General features: G+C 44.8%; 1 protein-coding gene across 1 annotated transcript; it reads right to left on the reverse strand.

Moving 5' to 3' along the window:
- Positions 1 to 1,851: 1,851 nt before the first annotated feature.
- PGAP3 (post-GPI attachment to proteins phospholipase 3) lies at positions 1,852 to 16,604 on the reverse strand. The gene is made up of 8 exons (XM_077252353.1): positions 16,318 to 16,604; positions 14,884 to 14,981; positions 13,047 to 13,199; positions 12,910 to 12,972; positions 12,721 to 12,782; positions 10,538 to 10,674; positions 10,233 to 10,437; positions 1,852 to 2,246 (listed from the first exon to the last, which is right to left on the reverse strand). Exons 1-8 carry the CDS (start codon positions 16,481 to 16,483, stop codon positions 2,186 to 2,188), a joined length of 945 nt encoding a protein of 314 aa, XP_077108468.1. The 5' UTR covers positions 16,484 to 16,604; the 3' UTR covers positions 1,852 to 2,185.
- Positions 16,605 to 17,529: the final 925 nt, after the last annotated feature.

A 17,529-nucleotide genomic window follows, 5' to 3' on the forward strand; every position in this document is an offset into this window, starting at 1 on the left:
ATCCCTTAAGATATGTGCATACATTCAGGATTTCTTGCAGAAATTTCCTGAGCAAAACAGGACATTTTCTGCAAGAAATCCGCATGCGTTTTTCCCGCGGTTTTAGTGCGGTTTTTTGGGCGGATTTTTCCGGAGGTTCCCAATGCAATATAGTGGGAAATCTGCAAAAAATCTGCAAAATTAATGAACATGCTGTGTTTTTTCCCGCGAATGCACAAAAATTGCGGAATGCATTCTAAATGATGGGATGCATAATGTATGCTTTTTTTTAGCATTTTTATAGCGAAAAAACGCGAAAAATCTGCAACGTGTGCACATAGCCTTAAAGAAAAAAAAGCACAGGTCTCTATATATTTTCGTCCAGAAGTAGAAGCAAAAATGACAATGACAAAAGCTCTACGTTTGCCATCCTACCACAGGGTATGTGGGGCCTATCTAGAGTTCCGATAAGGGCACAGTAAGACCGCCGTATAACGTGGATTATGATCGCATTGCATTGTTGGACTGGCCGGCAGCTCTCTTGACCAGAGCCAGACAGCATGTATTTCCATGCACTTGGCCGAACAATCTATATCTATCTATCTATCTATCTATCTATCTATCTATCTATCTATCTATCTATATATATATATATATATATATAGTTTGTAGCCAAAAAAAGTCAAATATACAATAGATCAATGGCCAAACTTATATGTGCTAAAAAACAAGGAAATGTGAAATATGTGAAATATGAATAGCATACTGGCTTATGAACTTTATGAACAAACACATGAGATTTTTAGCACAAGATTTGCAAACGTTGTGAGCCCATACACCAAAACGTCAAGGTAATCTCAGATCGAATGGGTAACTACACTGACTGTCTGGTGTGAACACTTACCTATGGTATCTGAGCTGAATGCCTAATGTGAACACTTGCTTATGGCTAATGACAGGATAAAGCCTACTTATATAGGAGGCTCAGAACCAATTGTGTTGAGATGTAATTAAAACATGGAGAAGGGCAGGGCGTTCAAGTCAGAAAATAATATATAGTAAATAGATCAACTGACCGAACAATATATATATATATTATATATATAAATAGTTTGTAGCCAAAAAAAGTCAAATATACAATAGATCAATGGCCAAACTTATATGTGCTAAAAAACAAGGAAATGTGAAATATGTGAAATATGAATAGCATACTGGCTTATGAACTTTATGAACAAACACATGAGATTTTTAGCACAAGATTTGCAAACGTTGACGTTTTGGTGAATGGGCTCACAACGTTTGCAAATCTTGTGCTAAAAATCTCATGTGTTTGTTCATAAAGTTCATAAGCCAGTATGCTATTCATATTTCACATATTTCACATTTCCTTGTTTTTTAGCACATATAAGTTTGGCCATTGATCTATTGTATATTTGACTTTTTTTGGCTACAAACTATTATATATATATATATATTGTTCGGTCAGTTGATCTATTTACTATATATTATTTTCTGACTTGAACGCCCTGCCCTTCTCCATGTTTTAATTACATCTCAACACAATTGGTTCTGAGCCTCCTATATAAGTAGGCTTTATCCTGTCATTAGCCATAAGCAAGTGTTCACATTAGGCATTCAGCTCAGATACCATAGGTAAGTGTTCACACCAGACAGTCAGTGTAGTTACCCATTCGATCTGAGATTACCTTGACGTTTTGGTGAATGGGCTCACAACGTTTGCAAATCTTGTGCTAAAAATCTCATGTGTTTGTTCATAAAGTTCATAAGCCAGTATGCTATTCATATTTCACATTTCCTTGTTTTTTAGCACATATAAGTTTGGCCATTGATCTATTGTATATTTCTATGCACTTGTCACGCTCAGGTCAGGAGAGCCAACAGCCATTCCGAGCAACGTGATGGTCATCTGACTGCGCCCTAAGACTGGTTTGCAGCCTCCCGATTACAGCAGTGTGCAAAATATACACCAATGACAGACACAGGATAAGAAATACATGGAAAATGGATACTGACTGCACTGGGTACCAGACTCATGTCACAGTCACTTTCACAATAGCTATAAGGCACTTTAGAGACTCCCACTTTCCAAGCGGGAAATACAATGGTACATCATGGCCACTTCAACTTCCAATACTGCAGACAGGGCAAGCTGGCGTAGGACCCACATTCAGGAATCTCTCCCAGTCTATTCCAGTTTCTGTACAGAGTTCACCTTCAGAAGATATAAGCTGTCGTCCTTCAAGAAACTAGATGGGGACAGAAATAACAGCTGTAAATGAGTGAGAAGCACAGAGCTTATCTGACATCCCAAACACAATTTCACCATCTCCTGGCAGAATAGCGGTACAGCAATTCAGGAGGACTGCATGGTAAAATTAAAGGATTCTAAAATAAAACAGCAACAAAACAAAAAAATCTACTTAGATCTGCATAAGAGCTGCAGACACATGTACCGCCATAGTTACAGGCTACAGGAGTCCGGTTTATGAAGAGTAAACTATGTAGATGTCCTTGTGTTAATGAACATCAAATACTTATAGGTCAATTGTTTGTGCAGTCCTAGGTGGTAACGCAAGAAATAATTAAAATAAAGCCATGTCCTTTCTGCTTGTTGATGGCTTCCATGTAGCAACAGAAATTTTGTTTCCACTGAACACAAGGAAAAACGGATACTGAAAAACAAAAGCTCATGCACATGCACAGTATCTTCCGGCTTCATAGACAGTTTGGAGTGGTTGAGCCACTGGCCCAAATTGTGCACTCGCCATTGCTGCACACATATGGAACTTTGCACGGCGGCATCAGAGGAGCGCAGCGGGGGGGGGGGGGGGGGATGTGTGTGTGTGTGTGTGTGTGTGTGTCACGGCAGCATCAGAGGAGCGCAGCGGGGGGGTCACGGCAGCATCAGAGGAGCGCAGCGGGGAGGTCACGGCAGCATCAGAGGAGCGCAGCGGGGGGGGGGTCACGGCAGCATCAGAGGAGCGCAGCGGGGGGGGGGGTCACGGCAGCATCAGAGGAGCGCAGCATCAGAGGAGCGCAGCGGGGGGTCACGGCAGCATCAGAGGAGCGCAGCATCAGAGGAGCGCAGCGGGCGGCACGGCAGCATCAGAGGAGGGCAGCGGGGGGGGGTCACGGCAGCATCAGAGGAGCGCAGCGGGGGGGTCACGGCAGCATCAGAGGAGCGCAGCGGGGGGTCACGGCAGCATCAGAGGAGCGCAGCATCAGAGGAGCGCAGCGGGCGGCACGGCAGCATCAGAGGAGCGCAGCGGGGGGGGGTCACGGCAGCATCAGAGGAGCGCAGCGGGGGGGTCACGGCAGCATCAGAGGAGCGCAGCATCAGAGGAGCGCAGCGGGGGGTCACGGCAGCATCAGAGGAGCGCAGCATCAGAGGAGCGCAGCGGGCGGCACGGCAGCATCAGAGGAGGGCAGCGGGCGGCACGGCAGCATCAGAGGAGGGCAGCGGGCGGCACGGCAGCATCAGAGGAGCGCAGCGGGCGGCACGGCAGCATCAGAGGAGCGCAGCGGGCGGCACGGCAGCATCAGAGGAGCGCAGCGGGCGGCACGGCAGCATCAGAGGAGCGCAGCGGGCGGCACGGCAGCATCAGAGGAGCGCAGCGGGCGGCACGGCAGCATCAGAGGAGCGCAGCGGGCGGCACGGCAGCATCAGAGGAGCGCAGCGGGCGGCACGGCAGCATCAGAGGAGAGCAGCGGGCGGCACGGCAGCATCAGAGGAGCGCAGCGGGCGGCACGGCAGCATCAGAGGAGCGCAAGGGGGGGGTACGGCAGCATCAGAGGAGCGCAAGGGGGGGCATGGCAGCATCAGAGGAGCGCAAGGGGGGGGGCACGGCAGCATCAGAGGAGCGCGGGGGGGGGCACGGCAGCATCAGAGGAGCGCAGGGGTGGGGCACGGCAGCATCAGAGGAGCACAGGGGTGGGGCACGGCAGCATCAGTATCTAGGAGACCCCAGCCTCTCTAGGCAACAAGCAATAAACTATAGAATTAAAAATCCCTCCAAGCTTAAGAAGGGAAAGTATAAATTGCAAGGCAACTTGTTTTTATAAGCATGTTGCAATTTTATCCATTTATCATGATGAGAAAACCCCATTAAGACCAATTCTTCAAATGCAGGTCACCTGGTTAAAATGTCGGTAATGTGTACATACGCGGTGCTTAAACATTTGTAAACCATTCAGAATTTTACAAATCTGCATAAGTTTGACCTAAAACTACATCAGATTTTCACACAAGTCCTAAAATAATACTTTTTTTTTAGCAAATTTGTGCACGGTGCTTCAAATATCTTTCACACTCCTAACAAAAAGTACAGAATAATATAGTAATAGAATATGTGATGCTCTATGCTGATAATTATCATGGATTTATATGGAATCTGGAAGAAAAAACACTCTGGAGTCCTTACATTTCAAATTAAAGACACTACTTTTTTCATTCTCCAACTACATAACATCAGTAAAGAGCTTTACTTTGCTTCCTCAGACTTTAGATTGTACAACCCCTCTCCCTAATAACAGAGGTGCCTGGTGTCTTCATGTGGGTTAATCTTCCACCCCCACTGTGATATCACTATGCTCATCCAGGAGAGCTAAATATATTAGGTGAAGGATCAGTAGTGGAAATTCATTGTCTGATCTGTTTAGTATTACAGTAAAAAAAAAAAAAAAAAAAAAAGTATAAATTACAAAAAAAAATTATCCTGACTAATTTCAAATGACAATGATACGTGACGAGCTGTGGACTATGATGAGAAAGTTACCTGTTTATCTAAGGGTTAATGCAGGCAGGCTGAGAACTCAGTGTGCTGCCATGCAGGATCAGCCTGTCCTGTACCTATAGATACATTCTCTGCTCCTCTGCAAATATGAACTATGATCAGACATACCACAAGGTTTTTCAATATGGCTCTGTGAAAAATTGGCATTGGAGAAACAGTAATCCTCTAACTCTGGAGGCTGTATAAAGCAGCGATGTGCCCATGTGTGTGATTCCTATGTTGTATTTATGGGTTTCTTAATGATTTTCAGTAAATCACAGCAAATGATAGTTATATTTACATGCGTTTTTTTTTCCATTTTATTTTTTCCTTCAAACCAGAGCTACACTAAACCACTAGTTAGATGAACACAAAACACTGAAGTGAGCTTATTAAGTGTATAATAGACCTATCGAGAGCCATCACCAGGTGGCACAAGGGCAGGAGCTGGATTTGTACCTACACCTGAGGGCATTTACACAAACAAAGTGTGTTATCTCAGACACCTGGTATCCTCTTTTGTTTTGGTAATAACCCAATTGAAAAGCAAAAGGAAAAGCAAAATAATTTATTTATTTATTTTTTAAATACAGGGAATTTGTCAGTATATTTTTGCTATGTAATCTTGAGAGAAGCATGATGTAGGGGCAGAGACCCAGCTTCCATCACTATGTCACTTATTAGGTTGCTTGCTGTAGATTCAATAAAATCAGTGCTTGATCAGCAGGTGATTATCACTAGACTAGATGTCTTGTACTATGTAGTCCTCCTGCTCTGTATAACTGCGTCCCCATCAATAGAAAGCTGACAATCAGTGGTGGTGGGGGGTGTTCTGTAGAGCTCAGCATTCAGAGAACTGCTAGCAGAGAAATAAGTGACTATATCAGAACTGCAGAAATCAGCCTAGGAAGTGATACATGCCTGGAATCAGGGTCTCTATCCCTAAATCATAGGGACATATTCCCCTTTAACCTGTTCCTGACCGCCGATGATAAATTAACGCTGGGGTTTCCTGGGCTTTGTGCAATGCCGACGTTTCTTTATGGTTGGAAGTCTTGCAGACCCCAAATCCTGAAAGCGCCGGGATTCAGGTGCAGAACACTAGCTCTGACTGGTGACATCATCGGGACCTATTTGTTTCAGGTTCCGATGCGATCTCTTATCTTCTAGATGTTGGGATCAATAGCTATTACTCGAATACCGCCATGTAGATGTTGGCTTATTGCGGCTGCCGGGTTGCTGTCATGTGACCGCTCACTGTATGACGCGATAGGTATTAGCTTCTGTGATTGGGTGTCACACACACAGGTGCATTGCGCCTCTATGGTCAGTGGACCTGTGATTGGGTAATGGTTGTCATGACAACATAGACGCTTTCATCTGATTCGGGGCAGAGCGAAGCCCACTTCATTTTTATAGACAGCGCTTTTTGTCCTGTGAATGGACTTTGTCTGCATAGGCGCCGTGCGCTTCTATGGCCAGACGCTCTAGGATTGGGTGATCGTGGCCTTGGTAACGCTGATGCTTTCTCCTAATTGGAAGATCAGCATATTTCTTTCCTACATCTCTCCAAAATATTTGGGGATAGATTACCTATATATTTGGATTTTGCTACATAGGCACATTGTCTTATGGGGGTTGTGTATTTTTTATTTATGCTGATATGCTCTCTATGCTGAATCCCTTTTTCAGATTTAATTGAGCAAGCTAAAAAAAAAGTCAGTTTGAAAATGGCGCCCGCCGCGCCTGCGCAGTAGAAGCTATCGCTTTGTATAGATCCGATAGCTGCTGTTGTGAAGGCGCCATCTCGTTGGAGAAGAAAAAAAAAAACGTCCTCCTCGTATCGTATTCCTATAAAACACTTTTTATAAATCTGGTATCCCGGTAATCGCACCGACCCAGAGAATAAAGCCTCCTAATCATTTATACATAACATTAACCGTATTTTGCAATTTATAAGATGCACCCCAAATTTTGAGGAGAAAAATAGGTAAAAAAACCTTTTTCAATCAAATGGTGGTGCTTCTTACAATCCATGCGTCTTAATGATTACCGGGGGTGGTGGCTTCGGTGAAGCGGGGGCAGGAGTGGGGAGATGCTGCGGACACCAGACTGGGAGAAAGGGGTGTTCGAATATGCGACGCTGCGAGTGTTCGGTGGTGCGGGGGCTACACTGACATTTTGTGAAAGCCTGGAGCCCCCGCACTTCCATGGTTTACTTTGCGGTGGACTCCGGGAAAATGGCTGCTGGGGGCGGCGCACTTGCAAATGGAGAAGCAGAAGTGGTGATGTGTTTCTATTATACAATTCCTCTGAGGGCTCGTTCACACGAGCATAAAAGACGGCGAGTTACTGATGTTTTATTGGATAGCTGTCGGCCCAAATGTTACTCTATGGGGCAGTGCAGATCAGTGATTGTTTTCTTATGTCCAAGAATAATAATAATCGCAGCATACTGTGTGAGTGCATCTGATAATCAGATAGCAAGCACCCATAAAAGTCTATGGATGAGTATGAAACATTGGTCTGCACTGAGATGTCATCGCAAGCAAAGGCAGCACTAATCCACAAAATGCAAGCGACCATTGGCCCTCAAAGTACAAAAATAAAAAGGTAAGGCTACTTTCACACTTCCGTCTTATGGCGTACCTCGCAATGCGTCGTTTTGGAGAAAAAAAGTCTCCATAGATTTGCATTAGCGACGTATGGACACACGTCGCATCCGTGTTTTGACGGCCGCAACGCACAGAAAAACGTTCAATTTAAATTTTTTTGTCCTTCGGTTCCGCTTTTTTTCGCCCCCTCCTCCCCGCTCATCACATTGGGCAGTGGATGCGTCGTAAGACTGCATCCACTGCCCACGTTGTGCTACATTTAGCACACTGTCCGTCGGTACGTCGGGCCGATGGTTTGCGAAGGCCCCGTACCGACGGAAGTGTGAAAGTAGCTCATTTCAGAGACAGAAAAGTTACTTATTCCAAGCCAAAGTATGCAACATTTCAACCGCAGCATGAGCCCTTTTTAAGTGAAAACTCAGGGGCACTATTTCTGTGTACTTGCCACAATACATATCACTCTCCCTGTCTTAAACCCCTTCACGTTTCAGTTTTTGCCACCCTTTTTTCCCCAGAGATACCGTATTTTTCATATTATAAGATGCACTTTTCTCCCTAAAATTTGGGAGGAAAATGTGGGTGTGTTTTATAATCCGAAGATAGCTTACCAGGGAGGGGGAGGGTTGGTGGAGCAGGGTCACAGGAGGCAGACCGCAGCAGGAGTGGGGAAATGCTGCCTATTTTCCTCTCAAAATTTGGGTGTGACATCATTAATTTTACCACATAGTGTACTCAAAAATGGGGAAAAAAAAGTGGGGAGAATAATAATAATAATCTTTATTTTTATATAGCGCTAACATATTACGCAGCGCTTTACAGTTTGCACACATTATCATCGCTGTCCCCAATGGGGCTCACAATCTATATTCCCTATCAGTATGTCTTTGGAAATTGTAAAAACACCACAATTCTGACATTGTTTTTTGGGACTTGTTCATCTATATGATTACAGCAATATTAAATATGTCCAGTTTTTTAGAGGTAAAAAAAACAACAAAAAAACAAAAAAAAACAAAAGCTGTCAAAAATATATATTTTTTGGATTGTGTTGCCATTTTCCAAAAACCCATACCATTTTCATTTTTCAGCCAATGGAGCTGTGTGAAGGCGGATTTTTGCAGGGCGAGACAACGCTTTTAACACCATTTTGGAATAGATGTGACATGTTGATCGCTTGTTACAGCATTTTGCGTGGAACTGCAGCGACCAAAAAAAAACGTAACTTTGGTGTTCTTGAACTTTTTTTTTTTGTTTATAGTGTTTACTGATTGAGTTAATTATTTTTATGTTTTGATAGATTGGACTTTTCTGAAGGCAGCGAGACAATATATATTTTTTATATTTTTATTTTCAATGAGAGGGAAAGGGTGGTGATTTTAACTTTTATGTTTTGTTTGATATGTTTTTTTGCTGCTTTTTTTTAAATTCACTTTTCACTGTACTTGTTAATCCCCTTAGGGGACTTGAAGTTGAGATCTTCTGATCCTTTGTGTTTTATACAGCGATCCCACAGTATTGCTGTTTATAGCAGAAATCACAGTCTCCTTTGAAGCCAGACCACAGGCTCTGTTTCAAAGGAGCGCCATAATGACAAGCATGGAGGTCTTCATTAGACCCACTGCAGTCATAGAAACCCATCGACGACCTGCGATCAAGTCATGGGCGCACCACTGGGTACAGGGAATGAGGCGTGGACACGCCGGGCGCATGTTAAATGCCGCTGAGATTGACAGTGGCATTTACCAGGTCAGTAATCGCACCACCCAGGATTGTTAGAGGCAGGTCCAGGCCGTAATTCATCACCCCGTGAGCCCATTCCATACACTCGCTTACGACTTGTACTGTGCATGTACGGTGGATGTTGTGAAGGGGTTAAGCGTTGGGAGGTGTGCCATGCAACTACACCTATGGGCCAATGTTTTATTTTTTTTTTTTATTGGCGAATTGGAGCGGGGGGCAATTACAACTTTAGTTTTAGGGCCCTATCTTTTTTTTTTTTTATGCCCCTGGCACAAATATCGAAAAATATATGCACATAAACACGTGCATGTTCCTAATGTATTATGATATATACAGTATGTGCATTTGTGTGTGTATATTATATATATATATATCTATCTATATATCTCACACTTGGACCGCATTCACCAGAAATATAAATGACCGCTCTCATGTAAACTCATGTTACCAGAGAGTAAGCTGGTAAGACATGCTGGTGCTTTACTCTGCAGCCGCAGGCGCTGCCTAGCAACCAGCCTGGATCTGGGGGCGTGTCTCATTAGAACAACACATGCTGAGCTGCCAAGCTCAAGATGGCCGCCCCATAAATTCTATTCACAATTATTTATTTTCCAACGGCGATTTATTCCACGTTTATCTATACATACAGTCTCCTTGCTATGATATATGCTAATATGTGTGAAGGTGATAGATCCTCTCTAACGTGGGGGGACACAGTGATTGAGAAGGGGGTGGTCCAAGTAGTGGACAGTCCCTTTAATTTTATTGCTTACATTACAGAGGTGGCCAGTTTGCAAGGCTAAGAGAACATGGCTTACAAGGTGCTCTTTTTTCATAGAGCTTGTATGCCCTGCTCTTAAGCTGACCTGATAGTTGGATCCAGCTTCAATGCCCCTGTATTCCGCAAATGCTGCATCTGCTTGCACGACCAGGCCACTCATCAAAACTAGAGCACAGTGCCCAAGGCAAGCAGCAAGCTGGGGGCAGGGGAGCGGGTGCTCCCCAAAACAGCAAGAGGAGGCAACCCCTATAAATATGGACTGGAAAATAAAACCACATACACATATCCTGATCAGCTTTGAAAACATCTGCTATAGTCACTCACCTGTAGAAAAGGATATTTAGAGGGATGGTGCTGAAGTGCCAGAGGGCATGGGCATCCAGTACCCACAGCACAGGGGGGAAATCTAGTAACTCCAGAAGTGCCAGGCTTTGTAATAGCACAACCACCAGGACACATTTCCAGAGGTAGGGCTGATGAGAGTGTCTCCTCAAGCACCACATAAGCCACCATATAAGGTTAATCATGCCTGTTCAAAAAGAATGACATATGTGATCCAGTGCCCAATACAAGTGTAAAATCACAGAAATATATAAATCACAAGGTGTATATAACAAATCTCAACTCACCAAAGCTAGCATTTGCTAGCATATTATAACTATAGTCAAATCGCCCAAGGGTCAAGTAAGACACATGGCACCCGAACAAAAGGACCAGGAGAGCACCAAAAACACTGGCAACAGAAGGATATCGAAGACCCAGAGTCCTGGGAGGAGATATATAATTACAATCGATTCAGGATAAACCCTCCCCATATCCAAATTGGCCATGAAGGTTTATAGGTGCAATGTGGGCTAGACGACAACAAATGAGGAAAGATGGGCAACTTAGGCAGGAGGTGGGTCAAGAGGACAGCAGCAGAGGCAGGAGGTGGGGCAAGAGGACAGCAGCATAGGCAGGGTGTGGGGCAAGAGGACAGCAGCAGAGGCAGGAGGTGGGGCAAGAGGACAGCAGCATAGGCAGGGTGTGGGGCAAGAGGACAGCAGCATAGGCAGGGTGTGGGGCAAGAGGACAGCAGCATAGGCAGGGTGTGGGGCAAGAGGACAGCAGCAGAGGCAGGGTGTGGGGCAAGAGGACAGCAGCAGAGGCAGGAAATGGGGCAAGAGGACAGCAGCAGAGGCAGGAGGTGGGGCAAGAGGACAGCAGCACAGGCAGGAGGTGGGGCAAGAGGACAGCAGCACAGGCAGGAGGTGGGGCAAGAGGACAGCAGCATAGGCAGGGTGTGGGGCAAGAGGACAGCAGCAGAGGCAGGAGGTGGGGCAAGAGGACAGCAGCATAGGCAGGGTGTGGGGCAAGAGGACAGCAGCAGAGGCAGGAGGTGGGGCAAGAGGACAGCAGCATAGGCAGGGTGTGGGGCAAGAGGACAGCAGCAGAGGCAGGGTGTGGGGCAAGAGGACAGCAGCAGAGGCAGGAAATGGGGCAAGAGGACAGCAGCAGAGGCAGGAGGTGGGGCAAGAGGACAGCAGCAGAGGCAGGAGGTGGGGCAAGAGGACAGCAGCAGAGGCAGGAGGTGGGGCAAGAGGACAGCAGCAGAGGCAGGAGGTGGGGCAAGAGGACAGCAGCAGAGGCAGGAGGTGGGGCAAGAGGACAGCAGCAGAGGCAGGAGGTGGGGCAAGAGGACAGCAGCAGAGGCAGGAGGTGGGGCAAGAGGACAGCAGCAGAGGCAGGAGGTGGGGCAAGAGGACAGCAGCAGAGGCAGGAGGTGGGGCAAGAGGACAGCAGCAGAGGCAGGAGGTGGGGCAAGAGGACAGCAGCATAAGGAGGTAGTAGGGCAAGAGGACAGCAGCAGAGGCAGGAGGTGGGGCAAGAGGACAGCAGCATAAGGAGGTAGTAGGGCAAGAGGACAGCAGCAAAAGGAGGCAGTGGGGCAAAAGGGCAGCAGCATAAGCAGCATATGTCAAGAAGAAAGCAGCTTAGGCAGGTCTTCGTACAAAAGAACAGCCACTTAGGTAGGTCGTGGGATGAGAGGAAAGCAGGTAAGGCAAGCAGTGGTGCAAGAAGAAAGCAGGTAATGGGAAAATAGAAAAACAGCAGCTTAGGCAGGTAGTGGGGCAAGAGAATATCAAGGAGACAGCAGGTTCCGCAGTTCATGGAGCAAAAGAAAACAGCAGGTTTGGCAGGTCGTGGGGTAAGAAGACAGCAAGTCAGGCAGGTAATGGTGAAATAGGCCGTGGGGTAAGAGAACAGCAGCTTATGCAGGCTATGGGGAAAGAGGAAGGCAGCTTAAGAAGATAGTGGGAATAGATGACAGCACTTCAGGCAGATTGTGGAGCAAGAGGACAGCAGGTTAGGAAGGTCATGGAACAAGACGACAACAGGTTGAGCAGGTTGTGGAACAAGAGGACAGCAGGTTAGGCAGGTTGTTGGACAAGAGAAGAGTAGGCAACGAATGATGTTGGTGCAAGAGGTTGGTGAAAACGTAAGAAATCATGAGGGTGGAAGATAAAAAGATTTAAAAAAAAAGAAGAGGGAGATGGAGTGTGAGCAAGTGGAAATTAGCAGAGAGAAGCATTTCACGATAGAAGAAAGCCATTGCTATTGCCATGAGAAGGCCAATGAATAAGGCAGCACACCTTATGGAAAATTATCCAATAGAATCAATATGAGCAAGGGGGAACCAGCTAAGACAGGCATTTCACACCAGGAAAACGCATTGCAGTGAACATTACATAAGAAAGGGGAAAACAGCTCAAATACTGTGAGGAAGACGAGGACTTTTTTTTTTTATGTTTTCTCCACTTCCTGGACTCACCTCATACAGCAAAGGTAGATGGAGTGCAGAATGACTGCCGAGGCACAGAAGTAGTCCATTTTCTGTGGGGACAGACAGTGAATGTGGCAGAGGGTATACTGACAGATGGACACTGTATGCATGCACGAGCATATTTGGGCAAGCAACCGTTTCTGTACAGCACAAATCTCATTTCCTTCCACCGTTTACCTCAGTAATAGAAGTGTCTCTGGTGTGGAAAACTGTGGACCAGAACCAGGCATTTATGGAAACCTGTGGAAAAATCAAACATCCATTAGCTTGGCTGTAAGGCTATTTAGCTGTGATGACGCACATCTGGTACTTACGATGGCAAAATTTAGGCATGTTTGGTACATTGGGCACGAAACAGGTACAGAGGACCGGTAACGTTTCAGCATCACAAGGTTTGCAAAGCCATTAAGGAAGGAGGCCAGGGCAGAAGCTGGCTCCTGGAAGAACAGGAATCGGGAGAATGGCCACTGCAAATAATCAAAAAATATGTATATGATAATCTTAAACGATTAAAAGGATTATCTGTCTGTATCTTTATCAATATCATATGCTTTACAAGGTGTATTCATCAATGACAAATGAAAAACGATATCATACAAAAGAAAATGGTTCAAAGAAATCTGTTGACAGCTTATTGGATGATGGTTCATGTTTCATAGTATAATGAAATTTACAGCTGAATTTATATTTTATTGCTTTCCTGGATTTTTAATGGTATAAGCTATCAATAGGAGACACCCCCTGGCACCACATCACTACCACACCAATAACACCAGGCTCCGCATTAAATACAGATAGCCTCTCCTTCCTGCTCACACACTAATAGATATTAAAGAGCTGCAAAATAGTAGAAGACTTCTATATAAAATTACAGAACTACTGCTTTAGTTATTAAAGACGAACTCCCACCAAACTTGTATTGCCTAAACCTGTGTAAATGTATATGTAGTGTGCCGTAATACACACACTTGCAGTCTTCCCTGGTTTCCAGTGTTTCTCTGGTCCTTTGCTAGGTAGTGGGCTGCTGTTCTGACACTCTGGATCACAACAGGATCTATGTGGGAGCCACAATTTGCTTTTACAATGTAAGTGTATTGAGTGTCAGAACGAGGCTGCATAGACTTACATTATACAAGTGACTTTCGGCTCACACATACACTCTAGTGTGATCCAGTGAGCAAGAATAGCCATCACATGACCCAGAAGAGGACCAGAGCGATGAAGGAAGATGGCGATTCGTGAGTATATTCCCACACCTACAGTACACTACACACATTTCCATAGTTTTAGGCATTAAAAATGTTGTACTTCTTTTAAGTTCAGCACTAGTGGCCAAGATATCTCACATCTGTATATTTATGAAGAATATAGAGGGGCTTTATCTAGTTATGTTCCGTAAAACAGGCAAAATCATTAACAACTGCATTTAAATTACTTTATAGTAAATGAAGGAATATGACCTCACAGAGTGCCTGGTGTAGTCAGCGGTTCAATAGAAAGGTGCAGAATCACTGAATAACTACACACACTTGCTAAAGTATTATTTTTCTAATATTTCAGAAGCATTTTCCCTGAAATATCAGGGCATACTGCCCCAGACAGCCATATCACTAAATTACTAAGGAGAGAGATTCAAGCAGTTCTCGAATGGTTGGTGGGAGACATACATATCATGAGTAGTGAGGAGCACAAGTGCTCGCTACTCGAGTTTGCACCGAGTATCGCGGATGCTTGAGTGACATGTTGGAGTTCCCACGCCGTGAGGACTCAAACATGTCACTCAAGCACCCGCGATACTTGGCACATACACGAGCACCTTAGGCAAACTCGAGTAACGAGTAGTTCTGCTCAATCAATCATTTATTGATGACCAGTGGTAATAATAAACATTTAATCCTTTTCAAAAGGCAGATCTCAACAATAAAACTGGTTGTCTTCCCATACACATAGATGGAAAGTAGGTTAAACTTGACAATGTTGGCTGGCATAGTCAGGAGACTATCCAATGGGTATAGCAGTATTTCGACCATCCTACTAATGCAAATATTTTGACCAGCTTATATTTATGGGGTCATTGTTAATTTTAACATGCCTGATTCTCTGCTCCAGTCTAGAACATAAATTACATTTTAAACTTGTCGTAGAACTTACCTTGCCATGAAATTGTGGCACAGCATACCCTTCTTTGATGTACAGGGACACTGTGTCCCACATACACTCGTACCTGCAATCATCCAAGCAAGCCCATCCTGTAAAAAAAATGAAGATAAGAGAAACAAAAGTGAAGCAATCTACATAAGAACACAACCAAAATGTATGTAAAAAGGTAATTTTACAGAAAATTTCCATCACTTGACAGGCATTCCATCTTACTATGGGTATAGATTAGTAATGAGTGAACGTGCTCGAATAATGTGTTATCCGAGCATGCTCTGGTGTTAGCCGAGTACCTTGGGCGGGCTCGAATAATATGTTCGAATCCCTGCGACTGCATATTTTACGGCTGTTAGACAGCTGCAATGCATGTGGGGATTGTATGTGTTAGGCAATCCCTGCATTTGTTACAGCTGTCTAACAGCCGCAGAGACTCGAACATATTATTTGAGAGCGCCAAAGACACTTGGTTAGCACTCGAACATGCTCTGATAACACGTTATCCGAATACGTTCACTCATCACTAATATAGATATTTCAGGCATTAAACGGGATATCCTGGCTAAAAAAAAAAAAAAAGTGTGTGGACGTGTCTCAATTGAAAAAAACATTACTCTTACTAATTATTAGAACAGAACAATGTTCAAATTTGTGCACCGTTCTCAGCTCCACTTCAGCATTGGTTTCAACACCAGAGACAGCTTTCCCATCCCTCAGTGTTAGAGAGGTGATGAAAGGGGTTAGCTGACTGGGTCACATCAATAGCTAAGCAAGTCTCCTTTGTCTTTACATCAGCTGTGAAGGAAAAGGGGGCTGGCTTAGCTAATGAAAAGAGCCTGTGAGCAAGTCCCCTTCATTGCTTTATGGACACACAGAATGGTACAGGAGCTACTTTGGTGATGGAAGCAATGCAGAAGTTTAGCGGATTTGGCCACAGGTTGCTCTAATTATTTCCACTTAAAACATGTTATAGGAAATGGTGGATAATTTATTTTACTTGCTTATATAGCTCCATTAATTTCTAAAGCGCTTTACAGACATCATCATCACTGTCCCCATTGGGGCTCACAATATAAATTCTCTATAAGTATGTCTTTGGAGTGTGAGAAGAAACCGGAGAACCAGGAGGAAACCCACATAAACATGGAGAGAACATGCAAACTCTTTACAGATGGGGGCAGGGTGCTGCACCTCCATGGCATGGGGGCACGCTGCCGCACCTCCAAGACATGGGGGCACAGTTGGTTGCCAATGGTATAAAGCTCTCTCTGGGCAGTCATCTCTATTATACAGGACTCAGTGGCTGGCACTTCACCCCCTCACTGCTGTAACGAGGCACTAACTGTGGCTAGCACTGTAGCATATAGAGCAGCCAGCCTCCTCTGGAACTGCCCCCTCCCCTCCTGGAGATGTCACTAGAGCTCCTCTCACCAGTCAGCCTCATGTACAGGGGCTGCTCCGCCCGGAAATCCTGCAGTCGGGCCCCGGTGCAGTTTCTTTGCTCGCAGGCAGACACACATTCCCGGTACACAGGCTCCCGGTCACCCCGAGAAGCAAGTGCCACCCCGGCCAGGAAAAATACAAGCAACGGGGCCATGACCGGGGAACCGGCACTTCCGCCTCTGAAGCCACTTCCGTGGTGTGTCCTGCAGTCAGCAGTGTCCCCCCGGAAACAGAATTCCGTGCGAAGGTGCCGGCAACAACACAGAGCACACTGCGGCCGCCACTGCATCAGCTCTACTAGCACTAATATAAGTGTCAGCACAGCAAGCACTCTAATACCGTGTAATAAAAATGTGATAGTTCATATCAGAGGAAGAAATACAATCATGTAATAAACATACAACAAATACACCTTTATAAACAATAAACACTACCAGTCATAAATATAGTATTATTAGCAATCATTAACCATAAAAGAAGTGTATTCTCCAGAATTTAGCATTAGTGGGCAGCTTGTCCTCAGCGATGACTAAGGCACGAAAGAGGTTCTGGTACGCAGTCGGCCCTCAAGACATCCATTATTACATCCTGAGCAGGCATATGGCATGTGTATACAGGCTCGGACTGGCCCACAGGGTAACAGGGGAATCCCCCGGGGGCCCCTGTTCAGATCTGGGCCCCCAACCCCATTATATGGGTATTATTTGGCATAATTCAATTGAGTCACTCTGTACATAAAAAGCATCTCATCATTCATTAACCAAATTACTCAGTTTATTATTCTATAGAGATATAAGTAAATTTGTGAACGAGGTAGTGTAATATTTGTGTGCAAGTGTAAAGTGGGTCCCCCCAAAGTTAATGTTACTGGCGGTCCTTAGCACCCCAGTCTGACACTGTGTGTATAGTAGAGTTGGAGGAATAGCCATCAAGCGTTTGGCCAACCACCATTTCGGTGTATTGGCACCGTTATATAAGTCTATAATTTAGAGTCATATGTTGACATTCCAGTAGTCAGTAGACAATAGAGGCTATGAAAATCTCTCTGATGCAAACGTAATGGGTTATTCCCATGTTCTTTTATATGTAAAATTACGAGGTGTAGTTACAATCATCTTTGCAATTTTCTTCTCATTGGAAATCCTGTCTATTCTGAAGAACAGAGTCATTTTTAATTTTCCTGTTTACTGTTCATTGCCT

This window comes from Ranitomeya variabilis, chromosome 4, assembly GCF_051348905.1.
Source record: "Ranitomeya variabilis isolate aRanVar5 chromosome 4, aRanVar5.hap1, whole genome shotgun sequence".
NCBI classification, from domain to species: Eukaryota; Metazoa; Chordata; class Amphibia; order Anura; family Dendrobatidae; genus Ranitomeya; species Ranitomeya variabilis.

Coding starts and splice junctions, on each gene's coding strand:
- PGAP3 (XM_077252353.1), bottom strand. CDS start 16,483: ATGGCCCCGTTGCTTGTATTTTTCCTGGCCGGGGTGGCACTTGCTTCT. Junction 14,982..16,317: donor CCTGTACATGAGGCTGACTG/GTGAGAGGAGCT, acceptor TTTTTTTTACAG/GATGGGCTTGCTTGGATGAT. Junction 12,783..12,909: donor GAGACACTTCTATTACTGAG/GTAAACGGTGGA, acceptor CTGTCCCCACAG/AAAATGGACTACTTCTGTGC.